This window comes from Malus sylvestris, chromosome 17 (assembly GCF_916048215.2).
Source record: "Malus sylvestris chromosome 17, drMalSylv7.2, whole genome shotgun sequence".
Classification (NCBI taxonomy): domain Eukaryota; kingdom Viridiplantae; phylum Streptophyta; class Magnoliopsida; order Rosales; family Rosaceae; genus Malus; species Malus sylvestris.
Window position 1 is genome coordinate 82178 of NC_062276.1, and position 16265 is coordinate 98442.

General features: G+C 39.8%; 3 protein-coding genes across 7 annotated transcripts; all 3 read right to left on the minus strand.

The window, feature by feature from the left end:
* Positions 1–170: 170 nt before the first annotated feature.
* On the minus strand, positions 171–3073 carry LOC126610297 (uncharacterized). Of its 4 annotated transcripts, XR_007618461.1 has the most exons (3): positions 1663–3073; positions 876–1254; positions 493–787 (listed from the first exon to the last, which is right to left on the minus strand). XR_007618461.1 is itself a non-coding variant. In XM_050278314.1 (2 exons), exon 1 carries the CDS (start codon positions 2648–2650, stop codon positions 1709–1711), a length of 942 nt encoding a protein of 313 aa, XP_050134271.1. In that variant the 5' UTR covers positions 2651–3073; the 3' UTR covers positions 171–394; positions 1663–1708. The 4 variants fall into 4 exon arrangements, 3 of the variants coding, with proteins under 3 accessions (XP_050134271.1, XP_050134268.1, XP_050134267.1); XM_050278314.1 differs by lacking the exons at positions 493–787; positions 876–1254 and adding an exon at positions 171–394; XM_050278311.1 differs by having other exon boundaries at positions 493–1202.
* Positions 3074–6312: 3239 nt separating this feature from the next.
* On the minus strand, positions 6313–9629 carry LOC126610993 (syntaxin-22-like). Of its 2 annotated transcripts, none has more exons than XM_050279182.1 (7): positions 9043–9629; positions 8852–8945; positions 8530–8651; positions 8261–8359; positions 7629–7786; positions 7445–7545; positions 6313–6561 (listed from the first exon to the last, which is right to left on the minus strand). In XM_050279182.1, exons 1-7 carry the CDS (start codon positions 9216–9218, stop codon positions 6514–6516), a joined length of 798 nt encoding a protein of 265 aa, XP_050135139.1. In that variant the 5' UTR covers positions 9219–9629; the 3' UTR covers positions 6313–6513. The 2 variants fall into 2 exon arrangements, with proteins under 2 accessions (XP_050135139.1, XP_050135138.1); XM_050279181.1 differs by lacking the exon at positions 6313–6561 and adding an exon at positions 6604–6930 and having other exon boundaries at positions 9043–9622.
* A 374-nt stretch (positions 9630–10003) lies between these two features.
* Positions 10004–15397, minus strand: LOC126610992 (ATP-dependent DNA helicase At3g02060, chloroplastic). Its single transcript, XM_050279180.1, has 13 exons — positions 14625–15397; positions 14035–14506; positions 13783–13917; positions 13554–13678; positions 13254–13393; positions 12836–12906; positions 12441–12602; positions 12149–12235; positions 11775–11948; positions 11418–11462; positions 10903–11259; positions 10477–10789; positions 10004–10401 (listed from the first exon to the last, which is right to left on the minus strand). Exons 1-12 carry the CDS (start codon positions 15233–15235, stop codon positions 10688–10690), a joined length of 2481 nt encoding a protein of 826 aa, XP_050135137.1. The 5' UTR covers positions 15236–15397; the 3' UTR covers positions 10004–10401; positions 10477–10687.
* Between the last annotated feature and the right edge of the window lie 868 nt (positions 15398–16265).

A 16265-nucleotide genomic window follows, 5' to 3' on the forward strand; every position in this document is an offset into this window, starting at 1 on the left:
TTCTTGTGGTGGATAACTGACATACGATGAAGTGTCCTAGCTAAGAGAGAGAATTAATCATGGCTGTTTGAATTCAATGTCCTAGCTAGCCAAAAGATGGAATTTTGTGCTCTTGTCCTTGTTGCATTATCCGTCAGAAAAACTTGAGCTAACAATCACATTTTTATCGGTTTTCGACCAAAACCATCGTATTTGATTAACTCTGTTCAATGCCATTTACGCCCTCCCAGACTCCCAGTAAGGGAAATGCTATTCGTAACAGCTTATACAAACACAAAAAAGAATGAAACGCACACGGTTCTTTAGAGGACACCATTAGTAGTACCACAACTTTCTCATACTAATCAATTATAATTGTTCTGTTTTTCAGCCTTCCATTTCATCAACTTCATACCTTCATATAACAAATTTATAAACAAACGGTAACTTAATCCAACACCCACTCTAATTATGCAAACAATATAACTACATAGTATAAGTTGGTATCAAACATAATCTTTAATCGTCATCTTATCATATATGCTATAGAATGACAATGATGGTAATGCTTTAGTTTTATCACGCAATACCAAGCACAACAAAGTCATTTGGTACCGTCGATCAAAATCCTGAGATAGCACATCCCCAGCTTAAATTAACACATATGAGCAGACACACAAAGCACTGCCAGAATAAATTTAGAAAGATGTACAAAAACATGAAACCAAATGGAACAACCACCTGAATCTATTTCCAAGATGAGAGTATCTAAAGTTTCAAACGCACGTTGAAACTTGTTACGAAGCACCTGAAAGATTATACCATGCCATTTGAAAAAGAACCAAGATGAGAGTATCTAAAGTTTCAAACGCGCGTTGAAACTTGTTACGAAGCACCTGAAAGATTATACCATGCCATTTGAAAAAGAACCAAACAGTTTTCAATTCAAAATATCTACCAACCAAGGAGTGCTTTGCAGTGAAATGCAGGAGTTTGGGTACCTTCACTATCCGCAAAGCTACCCCATGTATGGTAACAGATCTTACTCGTCAGTTACTTCAGAAAGAAGGAGACTAATAAAATCATTGCATCTGGTTTTCTTTCTATAGTGAAGCTGTTAGTGAAGAGCTTTAGAATCTTTCATGGCCACATTGCCACCCCCACCCACACTCTGTGAGTCTATTTCCTTAAGCGCAGGTGTCTCTAACTCTAATCATGCAATCCTGGGAAGAAGTTGAAGATGTCTCAAACGAATGGTTAACCCGACATTGCCACCTAAATGGTATTTTCATTTTACAAGTTCATTACAACATGGTAGGCAGTAAAGGCCCTTCAAGCAGTACGCCAGCAAAACAAGTAATCTAATCTAATTGACAAGAACAAAGAAGAAACCACACAACAAACAGGCAGGAAATAAGAGAGGAGCCGGATTCATTAATGTAACAATGTAAGAGTAGGAGAGAGGGCAACATAGGGCAAGAAGTTAAAAAAAAAAGATACCAGAGCCAAAAGAATGAGCAGAGCAGTTTGCAGTTTGTACTTGTGATGGTAACATAATGCAACTAATGTTAATGGTATACACACAGAATCAAAAATCTGCCGGATGTCATCACAGTAGTACTACAGTGATTTAAAGAAAAAGAACAAAAAAAAAAAAATCTAACAAAGGAAAAAAAAAAGTACCGGTGATTCTCCTGAACGAGGGTGAGGGTGTGGCTATGGATGCTAGCTAAGCCTGAGTGCCGCTCAAGGCTTTCATCTGAATGTGGTTGTGGTCGGAGGAGGGGGCAGCGTTGGGCAAGGCCTCATATGAACCCAATCTGCGGATTCCAACAGACTTGGCAACGACGGCGTAGGTGACCATGACAATGAGCAGGACGAACATGACGTGCACCAAGAACACCAGATCCAAAATGGCCACCGCCCTGAACCGGGACTCGTCCAGGTCGCACTTGGTGGAACCCTCCACCGCGTTTACCACGTCCAGCAGCCTGTGGCACCCCTCCGGGATGAACGCCTCCACGTACAGCGACAGCCCAGTCTGCAACACCCACAGCCCCTGCAAGCACATGGCCGCCCCTAACCCCACATCCGCCACGAACACCCTCGGCTGGCACGCCAGAACCGCGCATAGCCCCGACGCCACCGCCGTGATCCGACCGGAAACCGAGTCGCACTTGGCCTGCAGATCCGACGTCTGCACCGACGCCGCCCCCCACGACACCAGCGATTGCAGGTAGAAGAGGGCCGCGGCCAGCCCGAACACCAGATCCGAGGGCAGCGGAAGAACCGATGGGGCACACTCGGAAAGCAGCAGAGCCAGCGTGAGCACCAGAAAGAGGAAGAGGGAGGCCGCGGACTGCAGGGACGTGAATCGGTGGACGGGGGTGCTGCCCTTGAGGAGTGGGTCGGCGTCGAAGGAGGTGAGGGTCTGGTGGACGACGGCGACCAATAGGCAGGCGATTATGGCATAGAGCTGGAGATACCTGAGGCGATGATGAGGAGGAGGATTAAGGTTGGAAGAGGAAGAGGAGAGGGGGAAGGGGTGGTAGGGCTTGGCGGCATAAGACTGTGGAGATTTGAGGTGGTTGCGGGTGGTGGCCACCATGTGGTAGAGTCCCAGTGATACCAATGCGGAGGAAGACATAATCTGGTATACTAGGGCTGCCATTTCTCTCTCTTTCTCTCTCTCTCTCTTTTCCTGCTTATTCTGCTGCTGCTTCAATCCTTAACTCTCTTGAGTCTTGGAGTTTTGAGTCGCGAATCGACTACTTGTTTTCAAATAAATAAATACTCGCAATGAAATAAATAAATAAAAAACGAGGAGGAGGCAGGCCAAAAGCTAAACACAGGCAGTCATCGTTCGACCTCCGCTCCGATCCCAACCAGATCCTAATCAGATGATCCTCCTAATTACTTAGATCCTCAGATCCTGAGAAGCCTATGATATAGAAGCCGACGACCGCTGTAGATGATTCACATAACCTCTGCAAACTCTCCTTCCCAACTCACCCATCTCAATTCTCAAGACTCTTGCGCTGGAAAACGTATGGGGGCCGGGCCACTTTTCTTTATACATGAGCATTTTGGCGCATTGCCAATTGGTGAGGCAACAAGGCATATTTTGCATTTTCTTTAGGTAGATTGTAAAAAGAAAAGTAAAATTATGGCTGTTTTTTATGATTTTAAATATGACAGTGATCACACACTCATTTTTATTTTCACACAATTTTATTTTATTTTAGTTATTGATTTTTTTCAATTTATTCGATCCGACTATCAAAAATTAAGCTATGAAAGTTCAAGGTATTGATTATGGTTTTCGACAAAATTAAATGTCTATAAAATCCAAATATACTTTATAAACTGTTTATAAAAATTCTTTTGTATTCAATAACAATTTGGTTTCAATTCAGTTTGAAAAGTGAAGACTTTTTTATTTTGTGAATTTAGCGAGATTTTATTGTGCATTTTAGGTCATAATAAAGAAAACATTTTAAGGGGTATATTCAATTGAGTATTTTTTTTAACATATGATATTATCTAAACTAAAGGAATAGGGAGTGAGATAAGACTTGCACTGAGCTAGCCATAATAATGTGGTTCAAATTCTTGTTTAACGAGAATCAAACATAAGACATCTCACTTACTAGCTAAAGAAATACCATTAAGTGGCTTGTTCAATTGAGATTAGTCATTTTAAATTTTAATCATGGTATTCAATCAAGATTCTACTACAAATCTAGATTTATTCAATGAAGATTACTTTTAACAAGGCATGTATAGATCGGTGACTGTCATTCCAGCCATGTCAGAGTCGTTATTACGCATCTCTGGAGTTGTGGCCACATGTCTGGATCTTGGGTGGCAGAATCAGTATAATTGGTTACAATGACCTTAGCCATCAAGTCCTAGGTGCTTATGTTCCACTGACACGCGAACAATGAGATCTCAGGGTCGAGTTTAGGGTATCAGGGTGTTAACGCAGGACTTGGATTGTCTGCCCTCTAATTGTGGTGCCCTCCCCGTGCCCTCCTGTTTTTGTGGTCACGGTTAAGCCACGTCAACATTTTATATTACTATTTCTTTTTGTTTTATTATTTTTATAAAAAAATAATATAAAATATTGACGTGGCTTAACCGTGACCACACAAAACAGGAGGGCACGGGAAGGGCACCGAAATAGGAGGGCAGACAATCCAAGTCCGTTAACGCAGGGTCCTTTCTGGCCTCTAGAAACGAGAAGTCCAAGGCACATGGAAAGAAGAGAAAACCAATACCCAAAGGAAGAAATGAGGACTAAGACCTCATGAGGTAAGAGGAGATAACTTTTTGGCACATGCTAGGCAATCTTTGAAGTGCTAGGCAGAGTGCTAGGGTGTTCTAATTAGACGGGACCAAGAGTATCTCCCATCCCACTTTCCATCCCCTCCTACTTTTCTAGCCATTGATTTAATGTTTAGCTATTTTAATGCTTCAGATTTTGTCACTTCACCAACAACTCCAAAGAATCTAAAGCCCAATTTTGCATACTTTTTCTATTGCATTTCCCGCCCCTTCCTATCCATTTCCTGACTTCTTTTTGCTGCCATTCCAGCCCCTAAAGTCATTTTCTCCCGCCTCTTCCACTTAAGATGACTTCACCTTCCGCCGATTCGATATAAGTTTGATCTTCTTACCTTTTGCAACTCTATCCTTATGCCATTTCACACTGCTGCATCTTCATTGGGTCTTCCCAGGTCTGTTTATGTAATTTTCTTTGCTTCTTTTTGCTCTTTTTTGCTATTGGATTTGTATTTTCTTTTTGATAACATGTTGGGGTCCTCATTTTTTTCTTGGCCGTACAATTGGATAATGAAGAGCAAATAACCAATATTTTTGGCGGATGCTAAAATGATAAGTGACTATGGTCATTTTGGAGGCGGCAAAAAGAAGTCAGGAAATGGATAGGAGGAGGTGGGAAAGGCAGCATAAAAAGTATGCAAAATCGGGCTTTAAAGATGCTTTGGAGTTGTTGGTGAGGTGGTAAAATCTAGAGCATTAAAATAACTAAACATTAAATCAATGGCTAGAAAAGTAGGAGGGGATGGAAGGGGATGGAAGGTGGGAGGGGAGACAATCTTGGTCCAATCAAACCACCAGGCCATCAAAGGGGTGCTCTAATTAGACCACCAAACCATGGTGCTCTAATTAGATCGCCGAATCAGGATTCTCTATCAGGACCACCATTGCAGTGCAAGGCTTAGCGGCAAGCATGCAGTGCTAAGGAAGAGTGCTAGACATACAATGCTATGCATGCAGAGTGCTCTACGAACAACCACCTTTCCGAGTGCTCTACAAATAACCACTAGATGAAGTCACGTTGACCAAGACTAAATATTTATTAGACTATATTTGTTGAGTGAATATGAAGATGCCCTTTATGAGTGAACCACGATATATCCTTATGTTCATCTTACTATTGTTTTTTAAAATTATTATATCCTCTAAGTCAACCTTACGATATGTGAGTATCAACCCACACCTGTATGAGTTTGACCCGCAAATTTTAAGCATTAACACAGGGTCCATAGTTTCGATCCCTAGTTTGAGGACCCAAGATCATGTAAGAATCCTATGTGGACTCAACTAGTTAGGATAAAGGAGAAGTAATGGGTTGGTAATACAAATCAAATGGGAGCATTTTTGCTCACCACCATAAACTATGGTGTATGCTTACCATATACCTAATCAATTGACATATGTCAATTCACTTAATCTTGGTTATGTTTTTCAAAATTGAAAAACTAACATTTAATATGAAAGTTAACTAGAGTTAAGTGAAATGACACGTGTCAATTGATTAGGTGTATGGTGAGCATACACCATAGTTTATGGTGGTGAACAAAAATGCTCCCCAAGTCAAATAGAGTTTGAATACGTGTAAAGCTACATCCTATAATTGAGGAATACACTTCCAACATGCGTTTGAAAATAAGCACTAATCACTACTGCTCCATACACGGTTGGGATTGGGTGCAACGGGTGAATAACCAACCCTCCACGATAGATGGAAGTTGGCTACCATTGCATCTATATAAAATGAATTCCCTACTCACAGAGAAAGTGTTCTACGTTCAAGGGGTCTATCACCATTAGAATATAAAGGTCTCTAAGTGAGTAGAAGAGTTCCTTGACAACCACGATGGCTTCGACAGTTATGCTGCACAAATGTGTTCTCCTGAAACTACTGATATGGTACTACTATGGTTGCTTCGACAAGTTTGTCTTCGATCCTTATGTCTGATTGTGGTCTAGGGTTAATGTTAGAATAGGATTTGTTCCAACAGATCATTCCCTAGTTTTGATGGGCATCCTGAATTGCCGATGACCACGTTTATTATGTTTCATATCGGAAACACGAAAACAATCGTCTTCAACACATAAATCACTGCAGCCGCTTGGTCAGTTTTATTGTTGGTTTCCACTATTTACATTTCAGAAAATAGACATCGATATCTCAGGACTCGTACCAAATCCTCACCATATTCACCTTCACCTTCTTTCCATTCGTATTCTCGTGGTCTCATTTCTGGAAGAGAGCTGGAAAGGACATGCATTTTTAATATACGCGAACAAGACAGCTAAACCAAAAACTAGTAATCCACTATTAAAAACAAAAAAAATTACAAAAAGTGAACCCCAGGAACCATAATACAGATAACAAAAACACGCAAAACCGCCGCAAGATAAAAGGAAAGTGAAAAAAGAGACGTTCCAGTTTCCACTCTAATACATGTAAACCTCAACCAAAAGCTGGAGGACATCAGTAAACAAAGAATTGATCAGACAAACAACATTGTCATGCAGAGGCACACAGTGACTATGTATGTATGTACTTGCACATTATATGATAAGGACGATTACGACGATCACGACGACCACGACCAAAACTACCAGCACCCACCAACACTGCAACAGATAATAGACCAACATTGAAGATAAGATACGCTGCTTCAGACAAGAATTTGACAGGAAATAACAAACAGGAGATAATCAGAATCAAATTCTAAGATAACGTAAAATTATTGTGTGGTAGGGTGATCTTGTTCGCAAACTACCCAAACATGTCCTCTACAAAATCTCTGCTACCCCAGACCAGACAGTCTTCTTGCTATTTGTCACTAAACAAAACAAGTGAAAGTTTTGTGTTCGCAATTTTGCTCGTAAATTCCATTTCTTATTGCAACCTAATGTCTTCTTTTCTATATTATGTATCACAGTCTAGATGACTTGATGTGAGGATGCTAATTCCTTTTGTGATAACATTAATTCTCACTTCTTTTTTTAACGTGCACAATTCTAAACACATCCTTTTCCCCTAACAGATCAATCACAAAGAACTAAACACCCTGTATTAATGGTAAGTGGGGTAGATAAGACGTGAAAGTTAACTAGTTTGTTTAATTTATTGTTTACTCCTTACCCATGAGCATCTGGATTTAACTCCTTTGGACGCCTTAGCTAGTTGAACTCTAGCTTGGGTCGTTGCAGCAGAAGAGTTGTCAATGTTTGATTGAATGTCATCTGCAATGATAGAACAATATGCCCGATAAATAAAATAAGAGCAAAAAGCTCCATGAATGCAAAGTGAAAGTGAGCTGTATTACCAATGACTACACCCTGCTCATGGACGAGAACAGCAAGGTCCTTGAAAATTTCACTAGCTTCCCCTATTTGTGCTTCTATGTCTCGAATACCCTGTTCCCTCTCCTCAATGATGGCCTCATTGAAAGCAACCTCATTATCAAGCAAAAGTAACTCCTGCCTGTAGGTGAGGTGTTTGTTCAAAACAGAAATGCGAATCCTTGTAAAACGTGTATCAACCCAACCCATGTGTAAGGGTGTGTGCATGCAAAGATGCTCAAACTATTAACCATACACGGTCAGTTGTCAGCCGAAGTTAAGACTCCCTCCCAATGTACACGATTCATAGAAGCAACTTGAGACTTTGAGCCACTGAAAATACAAAAGATAACTTTGGCCATAGCCATGGGATGGGATGGGAGCTCCAAGTTTTTTAACAATACAAGAGTTAAAAAGTCGAACTGAAGAACGGTAAGCAATATTCAATCATTTTTTCATATGATGAAAAGACAAAAGTGGAAGGTGAAGGGAAGGATGATGTGAAATTGGTAACGAGTCAATGAGAGAAGAAATAATAAAACGAAAAGAAAAAGGACTGGAATGTTAGGCAGAGCAAATGATGTGAATATAGATAGAGAGCATGGAAATGGGTTACCTCTTTTGGTCCTGAAGGAAAGGTTGGCGGTGCTGATCCCTGGTGCTGCCACTGCTAGGTTCCAAATATTCCCCAGAGGCAGAGGCGGAAGCTGCAGAGCTGTTGTCAAAGCAAGCACCAATAAAACAAGGAGAACAAAAACAAACAAGAACAGGAACAAGGTGTGGAGGTAAGCCAATGTCATACATACACACACAAACACAAGTATAAATATTTGAATTAGAAAGGTGATAAGGAGGAGAAATGTAGCAGTAGGGTAGGGGTGGTACGTTGGCAAGGAAGGCATGTAAGTAGACTCGCGCTCAGAGGCGAGCTGTTGAACTTTCTGAAATTCTTGCAATGTGGTCTGGAAATCTCTTGCAAGCTTCGCATCTTCTATCTGCTTACTCGGCTGAAAAATCATCACAACATTTTTTCTTATTATTATTATTATTATTTTTTTGAAATTTGAATTAAATTAGAAAGAAAGAAATGCCTGAAATTGTTGCAGTGTGATTTAGTTTAGTAGATGAAATTCAAAAGGCGGAGGCATGAGTGATGAGAGTGAGTTGAGTGAGTGAGTGAGTGAGTGAGGTAAAGAAAGAAACGCACATTGACATTGGATTGGTGATCAGATTGGGTGAGGGATTTGAGCTTGGCAGACGTATCTTTTACCAGCTCAAGTACGCGTTGCCTCGTGTTGTGCCTGCACTTTGCATTTCCACTCGTTACATTACATAACAATAAGAACACATTAATCATGAACGATTTTGCATAACAGAGAGAGAGAGAGAGAGACGCACAGCTTCTGGCGGTGATCGGGAGTGTCCTTGGCAGTCCCGATGGCATCGACCAGTCGACGGAAAGTGCCGACGGCAGTGTTGATCTGGAATATACCGGCAGCCACCGCCTGAGACGGAAACGCCGATGCCTTCCTTCCCCATCCTCCTCCGCCACTCTGCACATCTTGAAAGCTCATTTCTTCCTTCTGTTTTTTTCTTTCTTTCTTTCTTGTTAATTTCTAATAAGATCAGTTGGGAAGGAGAGGGCGCATCACAGCTTCACAGGACAGCTGCTTGATTGATGAAATAAATTAAATCAAAATTAATAGAGTTAGACTTGGACCAGTGGGATCCATCATCGATCTACGCTCCACGTTTCTCTCTTTCCTACTAATCTATCTGTAACTGTAAAGTGAGCCGTCCTCCAAAACAGAGACAACACTAGAAATATTTTTGCTTTGCTGCCTGGCACTAGCAAATTTGCTCTTAATGTTGGTATTTTCCTTTTCTTTTCAATTCATTAACGTCATAATTTAGTGATGATGCTCCGATCTTTCTCTTAACGTCGGAAGAGGTTCGATTTCTCTCCACCAATTGACTGAAAATTAAATAAAAAGAAATCCATCGCTAATTAGACATCTGACATTTTTCTCCCTTTTTTGTATTTATGTATTTATTTCATTTCATACTTGTAAATTTATTATTTCTAATATGTAAATTGAATAAATTAAATAAAAATTAGATAATGGCATGATTTTATTTCTATACGCATTTGAATTCAATAAATAAATAGATAATTAAATGATAGAATCGAATCAGAAAATTAAAAAAAACCATTTCCTGTAAAAGAATACAAAAGCCACAAAATTAATTTGTGACAGTGGACGACCACATTCTGTAATTTATCTGCATACGTGGCTTCACCTGTCGATTTTATACCCGTCAGTCAACGGCGCACCGCAACCACCAACCAAATGGCAAATACCAAACCAAAGTAGCAAATTAGCAACAGCAAGGAAGAGAAACAAGAGTAATTAGAGACTAGAGAGCACCTCCACCATTTGAAATGATTTCTCTTCTCTATCTCTACTAGTAATAGCAAGTGCAGAACTACTCCACTTTACAGAATTACAGATGAGCATTTAAATTAGTATCTAACTATGCATATACCCTACCAACGGAATGACTGATCCTTCCTTCCGTATACAAATACAAATAGGATTATCGTCGTCGTATGCATGTGTATGGCGTATGCGGATGCATGCATGACAAGAAGAGTGCGTATTTCGCTGCCCCACACACACCTGTTTGTATGTATGCATCTATGCATGTATGATGTATCTCCCTCCACTTGTCTTGCTTACCTAATTCACAAGTAACCTGCAGTGCAGAGTACTGATATAACTTAGACCCATTTGAATAAACCAACCATCAGATCAATTGGTGATGACTTACCAAGTGACTCACGCAGGTATACGGCATCTTGGCTTTACAACAAATTCAGGCAGATATATTTGGCTCTCTCTTTTTACGACCCAATCAATATGCTAATGCTCAAGGCTTCCAAGTACGGCAAAAGGGTTAACAAATCCACTCCATCGTGTACTAGTGTAGTACTAGTCCGTCTTTAAAAAAAAATTGAATTCCTGTCAGTGCCCTAAGACACCTAATACTTTATGAGAGCAGGTAAGGAAGCATGCAGTTCAGCCAAACATTGAAAGATCCAATTCAACAGCTGTTCCCTCGGTAGCTCTAGAAGAAGTTCCGCCTGCAACATGAGACGCAACCAACATGATGATATCGTGACAAAATTTTCTTTTACGAAACTTAGCTCACTTGTCAAAATGTAAAAGAAAATTTAATCATGAAATATGAGATTACCTTGATCTGGTCACCCTCAAAAACCAGAGAGTTTCGGTAGACATCAGAGACCATTGATTCGGTAATCAGCTTGAAGACCTTTTTCTTCATACTTGTTTTCATAAAAAGCATCTTTCCCGAGGCATATATCTTGCTTATTCCAAGATCTGCTGCCATCCTCCTCACATAAAGCTTCTTTAAAAGAATCTCCATGGAGTGTGGCTCCTTTCCATATTGCCTGCGTAAATTCTCAGCATAATGCATCAAACTCCAGATATCTTTCTCAGCAGCTATCTCGGCTTCATGAATTATCTCCATGGGATTCTCCAGATAATTTATGTATTCAGAGGGGAGATGAGGATTTAAATTTAAATCAATCTGAAAAGCACATAAAACACACCCATCAAATACAAATATTCATGCATGTTGTCATCCCAATCTCTTCTAGGAAGTACAGTAGGATGTGTCAAAATTAATCAGCATCTATCCTTGTTCAAGTGTTTATTTTAAGATGCTGAAAGTGATAGTAGAAATACCTCAACGGACCAGTAAGGAACTGAAACTACACGGTGTTCATCAACCTGGCATCAAACAAACAAAACAGCAAGTTTTGAGTTCAAAATTTCACATAAGAACTCAAATTCTAGACTTTGAGTGGGCCTAACGAATGAACAGTTACTACATGTGTGCATTGTTCGAGAGAGGAAGAGAATATATTGAACACCATTTTAGATATTTTGAACCATTTCCATCTCATACATTAATCTTTTATGCAGTTACAGAACAAAAGATATTGCAAATGCAATAATAATAATGACAATAAAACTAGCCAAAATTGCACTTAAAATGGAAACAAGAAGTAAAAGGTAAAATATTGAATCATGTGTGTAAACCTTGGATAGGCTCTCAAAGAGCATTTCAAAGAAGAGATCAATGCCGACATTTCCAACATCCCCTGTTTGTTGCTCACCAAATATGGTACCAAAGCCTCTGATTCCCATGTCCTTCTCTGCAAGTTGGAAACCTTGCCCAAGTTCACAGCATTCCTCAAGAGCTGCAAGTCGCTCCTAGAGCATGACCACAATGATTGCTACTTTAAACACTCCAAAGTAACCACAGACAAGTAAATCTAGAGCAAAGTAGATAATTGCCTTTAAACTGTATCTAACATAGCATGCAATCATGAAAAACAAGTGCTAAATATCATGAAGGGTAACACAAGTAGTTACAAAAATGTATACAATATTCTATAAGGGAGAAGAAGTACCAGCGCTTGATCAGTTAGCAGTGACTTCTCTGGATAGAACAAGTATGCATGAGCTTCCTTATCTGCCCGGCCTACCCTTCCCCGCAACTACTACCATTTATGCATTTAATGAAACAAAAAAGAACACAGTAAGTAAAATGGATTAGGGGTTGGAGAAGCTCAGGTACCATTACATTCTCCTGTTTAATAATTGAAAAGCACTTAAAATAACCATAATAACAATTTCAAATGTTAGTATTCCTTATATGTTGCACCATTTGGAAACATATAAAGAAAGAAGAAAGAATAAGACCTGGTACAACTGCGCTAAGCCAAATTGTTGAACATCCTGAATTATGATGGTGTTTGCATTCTGAATGTCAAGCCCACTTTCTACTATATTAGTGCATATAAGAATCTTGATTTCACCTTGTGCAAAATTCTCCATGGTTTCCTCCAGCTGCTTTGAATATTGCTGAAAAAATATGCAGATATAATTACTGACATGCAGAAAAAGAAACTCAAATGAGCAAATCCCTTTATAAGTTGTAACAAATGATGCATACAACTTGACAAAAAAAAAATGATGCATACGAAGAACTTTCTTGTTCAAATCCTGATGCATCCTCAATTTCCCTAATTCTTAAAATTTCATCACATAGTGGTTTCCTTTGGAGATACCAAATGCCAAAGCAAGAAAGAAAATACCTTCCCATGTGCAATAGCTATTTCAACATTAGGAAATGACTGTTCAAGAAAGTCCATCACTTCTTCAAGTCCTGCATCATAAGAACAGAAGTGAAATATGTATCAGCCATCAAGAGAACCAAAAGTTTATGTGGGAAAACATTCTTGAATTTCCTCTAATTAGACTGTTATTCAGTAATGGAATTTTTTTTGTTCTTTAGACATGTAAGCCAAATGAACCTAGAACCACGAACAAGGCAGTCCTCATTTACTCTACAAGTTAACAGGCTCACAAAATAGTGACATATGCATGTAGTCATTGATAAAACTGAAAAGAAACAATACAGACACTACTACCGAGCAACATCATGACAAAGAAATTTGTGCTTAGCGTTTGTAAGAGTATTAAAAAGCATAGATCATCATTCAATGAGGTTACCTTTAATGCGAGGCAATACATAAAACACTTGGCCTCCTCTGTCCAGCTCATGCTTAATTGCTGATAAAACCTTTTCTTTACTGTATGCAGAAAGATGGGATTTGATAGGGACCCTTTCTGGTGGTGGAGTTGAAATCAAACTGAAAAATTGAAGAATACATAATTACAGCAGCACCAAATTAAGGGACTGGCATTACGCAAGAACTACGGCAAAGATAAGTCATTACCAAGTATCACAGAACAAATTGAAATGGGCATCTAGATCTAGAGATCTCTATAAGTCCAAAGACAAGTCATTACCTAACATCACGGAACCCAGTCAAGGCTAAATACAGGGTTCGTGGTATAGGTGTTGCAGAAAGAGTAAGAACATCAACCGATGTTTTGAAAGAAGCAATCTTCTCCTTTTGTTTGACGCCAAACCTCTATTTAGCAGAAAGAAAGTGCATGCTTTTAGACAAAGAAAGAAGATTATGTAGGTACTAGGAGAGAATCTAATTTGTTGCAGATAGCAGATTCGATGACAAACCTGTTCTTCATCAACCACTAACAAACCCAGATTACTATACACAACACGACTTCCAAGAAGCGAGTGAGTCCCAACAATTATGTCCAATTGCCCCTTTTTAATCATGTCCAAATGCCCCTCCTTTTCTGCTTTGGTCTACATGCCATAACGGTTGTGATCAGTTTAAGACTAAAGGGAGCAGTTTGAAAATTCCAGAATGCATAAGATGTGATACCCAATAAGTATAGTATGTAAGAAAAAGACTTGGGTTACCTGAAACCTGCTGAGAAGTCCAACCTTGACGTCGGGGTAGATAGAAAACCGGTCTGCAATAACATCAAAATGTTGCTTGGCCAAAACAATAGTGGGTGCGAGAACCATAGCTTGCTTCCCTGCAGAAACTACACAGAAGATGGCACGCAGGGCAACTTCGGTTTTGCCAAAGCCAACATCTCCACAAATTAAGCGGTCCATTGGGGTTTCTCTGGCGGTTAGATCTTTGTGAACATCAATGAAAGCCTGCTGTTGATCAGGGGTGGGTTGAAAAGGAAACTGAGAAACAAAGTGAGTCATGGCAGAAGTGAGTGGGTAGGGAGGGCGTCTTTGTTTGAGTCTGTGAAGATACAGCTCCATCAAATCAACAACCATTTTCTGAATGGCAATCTTTCCTTTGGTCTTTCTTTTCTCCCAGACACTGGTGTCACTCAATTTGCTCAACGTGCGAGGCCTTTTCGTTTCGTTCGGCCTGAAACAAAACATACAGATTATAAGTTAACGTATCGTTTTTTGGTTGGTTTGTTTGTTTTGTGGAATGAATTCATGAGATTGAAAAGGAAGAAAGACAGAAAGGAAGGAAAACGTACAGATTATAACGATAGAGCAAGCGAGAGGCCTGCTTGACAGGAAGCTTAGCCATGCCATCGGCATACTCGATGAAGACGTATTCAATGGAGTCAGTCTTGGAAGCGGAATTGAAATTGGGACTAGTACTGTCTAACTTAATCCCAACGAATCGACCAATGCCGACCTTCTTATGGACGACGTAGTCCCCAGAACGAAGAGTGTAGGGGTCCACCTTGTAACCAACATCGCCTCGGAGCTTCTCGAGGCCCCTCTGCTGCTGCTGCTTCACCATCTCTATGTACTTATCCGCCTCCTCCGATTCCATCACCGTTCTCGTTCCCGAGCCCTCTCTCTTGCTTTGCTCCCGCCGAATCCTCTCGTTCAGAATGGATATGTCGTCGCCCTCTGCCGAATCCTCTCTCTTCCCCGATTTAGGTTTCCACTGCTGTTCCGTGCTTTGGGTGTGGGTGTGAGTCTGGGCGGTGTAGACAGCGTTGGGCACCCAGCAAACCAGTCCTCTTCTTCCGAGTCCGACTCTGCAACAAAAGTTGGCCCCGGGACACGGCGGCACCCTCAGCCCTCGAATTGCCGAGCTAGAGTTTAGGGCGGGGATTGGGAGGAGCAACGCCATTTTTTGATCCCTGCAGAGCGACCCTTCAGTGGATAAAGTTGAGAGGTTTTAGAGGGGTTTTACAGTTTTACTTTCACCATTCGTTTTTTCACTTTTGCTGCTGCTTTTGCAATTGCATTGCGAACAATATGAGAGTTGAGATAAGTGAGTCATCGACTCAATTCAATGGCAGGCATTTGATATGTGGAGTGGAAGATTATTATTATTATTATTATTATTATTATTATTATTTTGTCAAATGGAGTGGAGGATATGTGCCCACGCCATGCCACCCAGTCCCACACACACTGACTGAGACTCAACACCAGATATTTCTATTTTTGGGCCATTTGCCTTCTTGTTGTTGGTAATGGACCTTGGTGGGCTTACAACTTTCCCAACAAACACAGCACTGTTTCCTTTTTTTAAGATTTTTTTTTTTTAACAAACTATACTATTTATAGTACACTAAGGAGAGAGAATGAGCTTAATCTCATAATACGATAGCAATAATGTAATCCATATATGTTTTTAGCAAGAATCGAACCTAAGACAGCTCACTTACAAGTGAAGAGTAATATCACTAGACCATAGTATTAAATGATTTTTTTATAAGATTTTTATCACCTTTTATTTTTGGGAACTTTAACGAAAAGCTCATAGTACTGTTCACTTTAACGAAAAACCACATTTTTATACTAAAAAGTCAATTATGATACTATTCACTTTATCCTTGATTTTATCTTTATTGTTAAAACTTAAAGTTTTCAAATCTTTTTCATTAGTTTTCCTTTTATTTTTTTGCCAACTCATCAGTTTGATTTTTTATGTTTCAAGTTCGTCAATTTAGTCCTCTTATCTAGTGTCCTCCACTTGACACAATGTGATTGGCTTTGTGGGTTCCACAAATGTCCACACAAGTATCCTAACAAATATTTTAACAGAATATAACGACAATGACTACATTGATTAGTAAGATAATAGATAAACACTAAACGGATGAGTTTGAAACATAAAAGGATCAAACTAATGAGTTGGTAAAGATAAATGA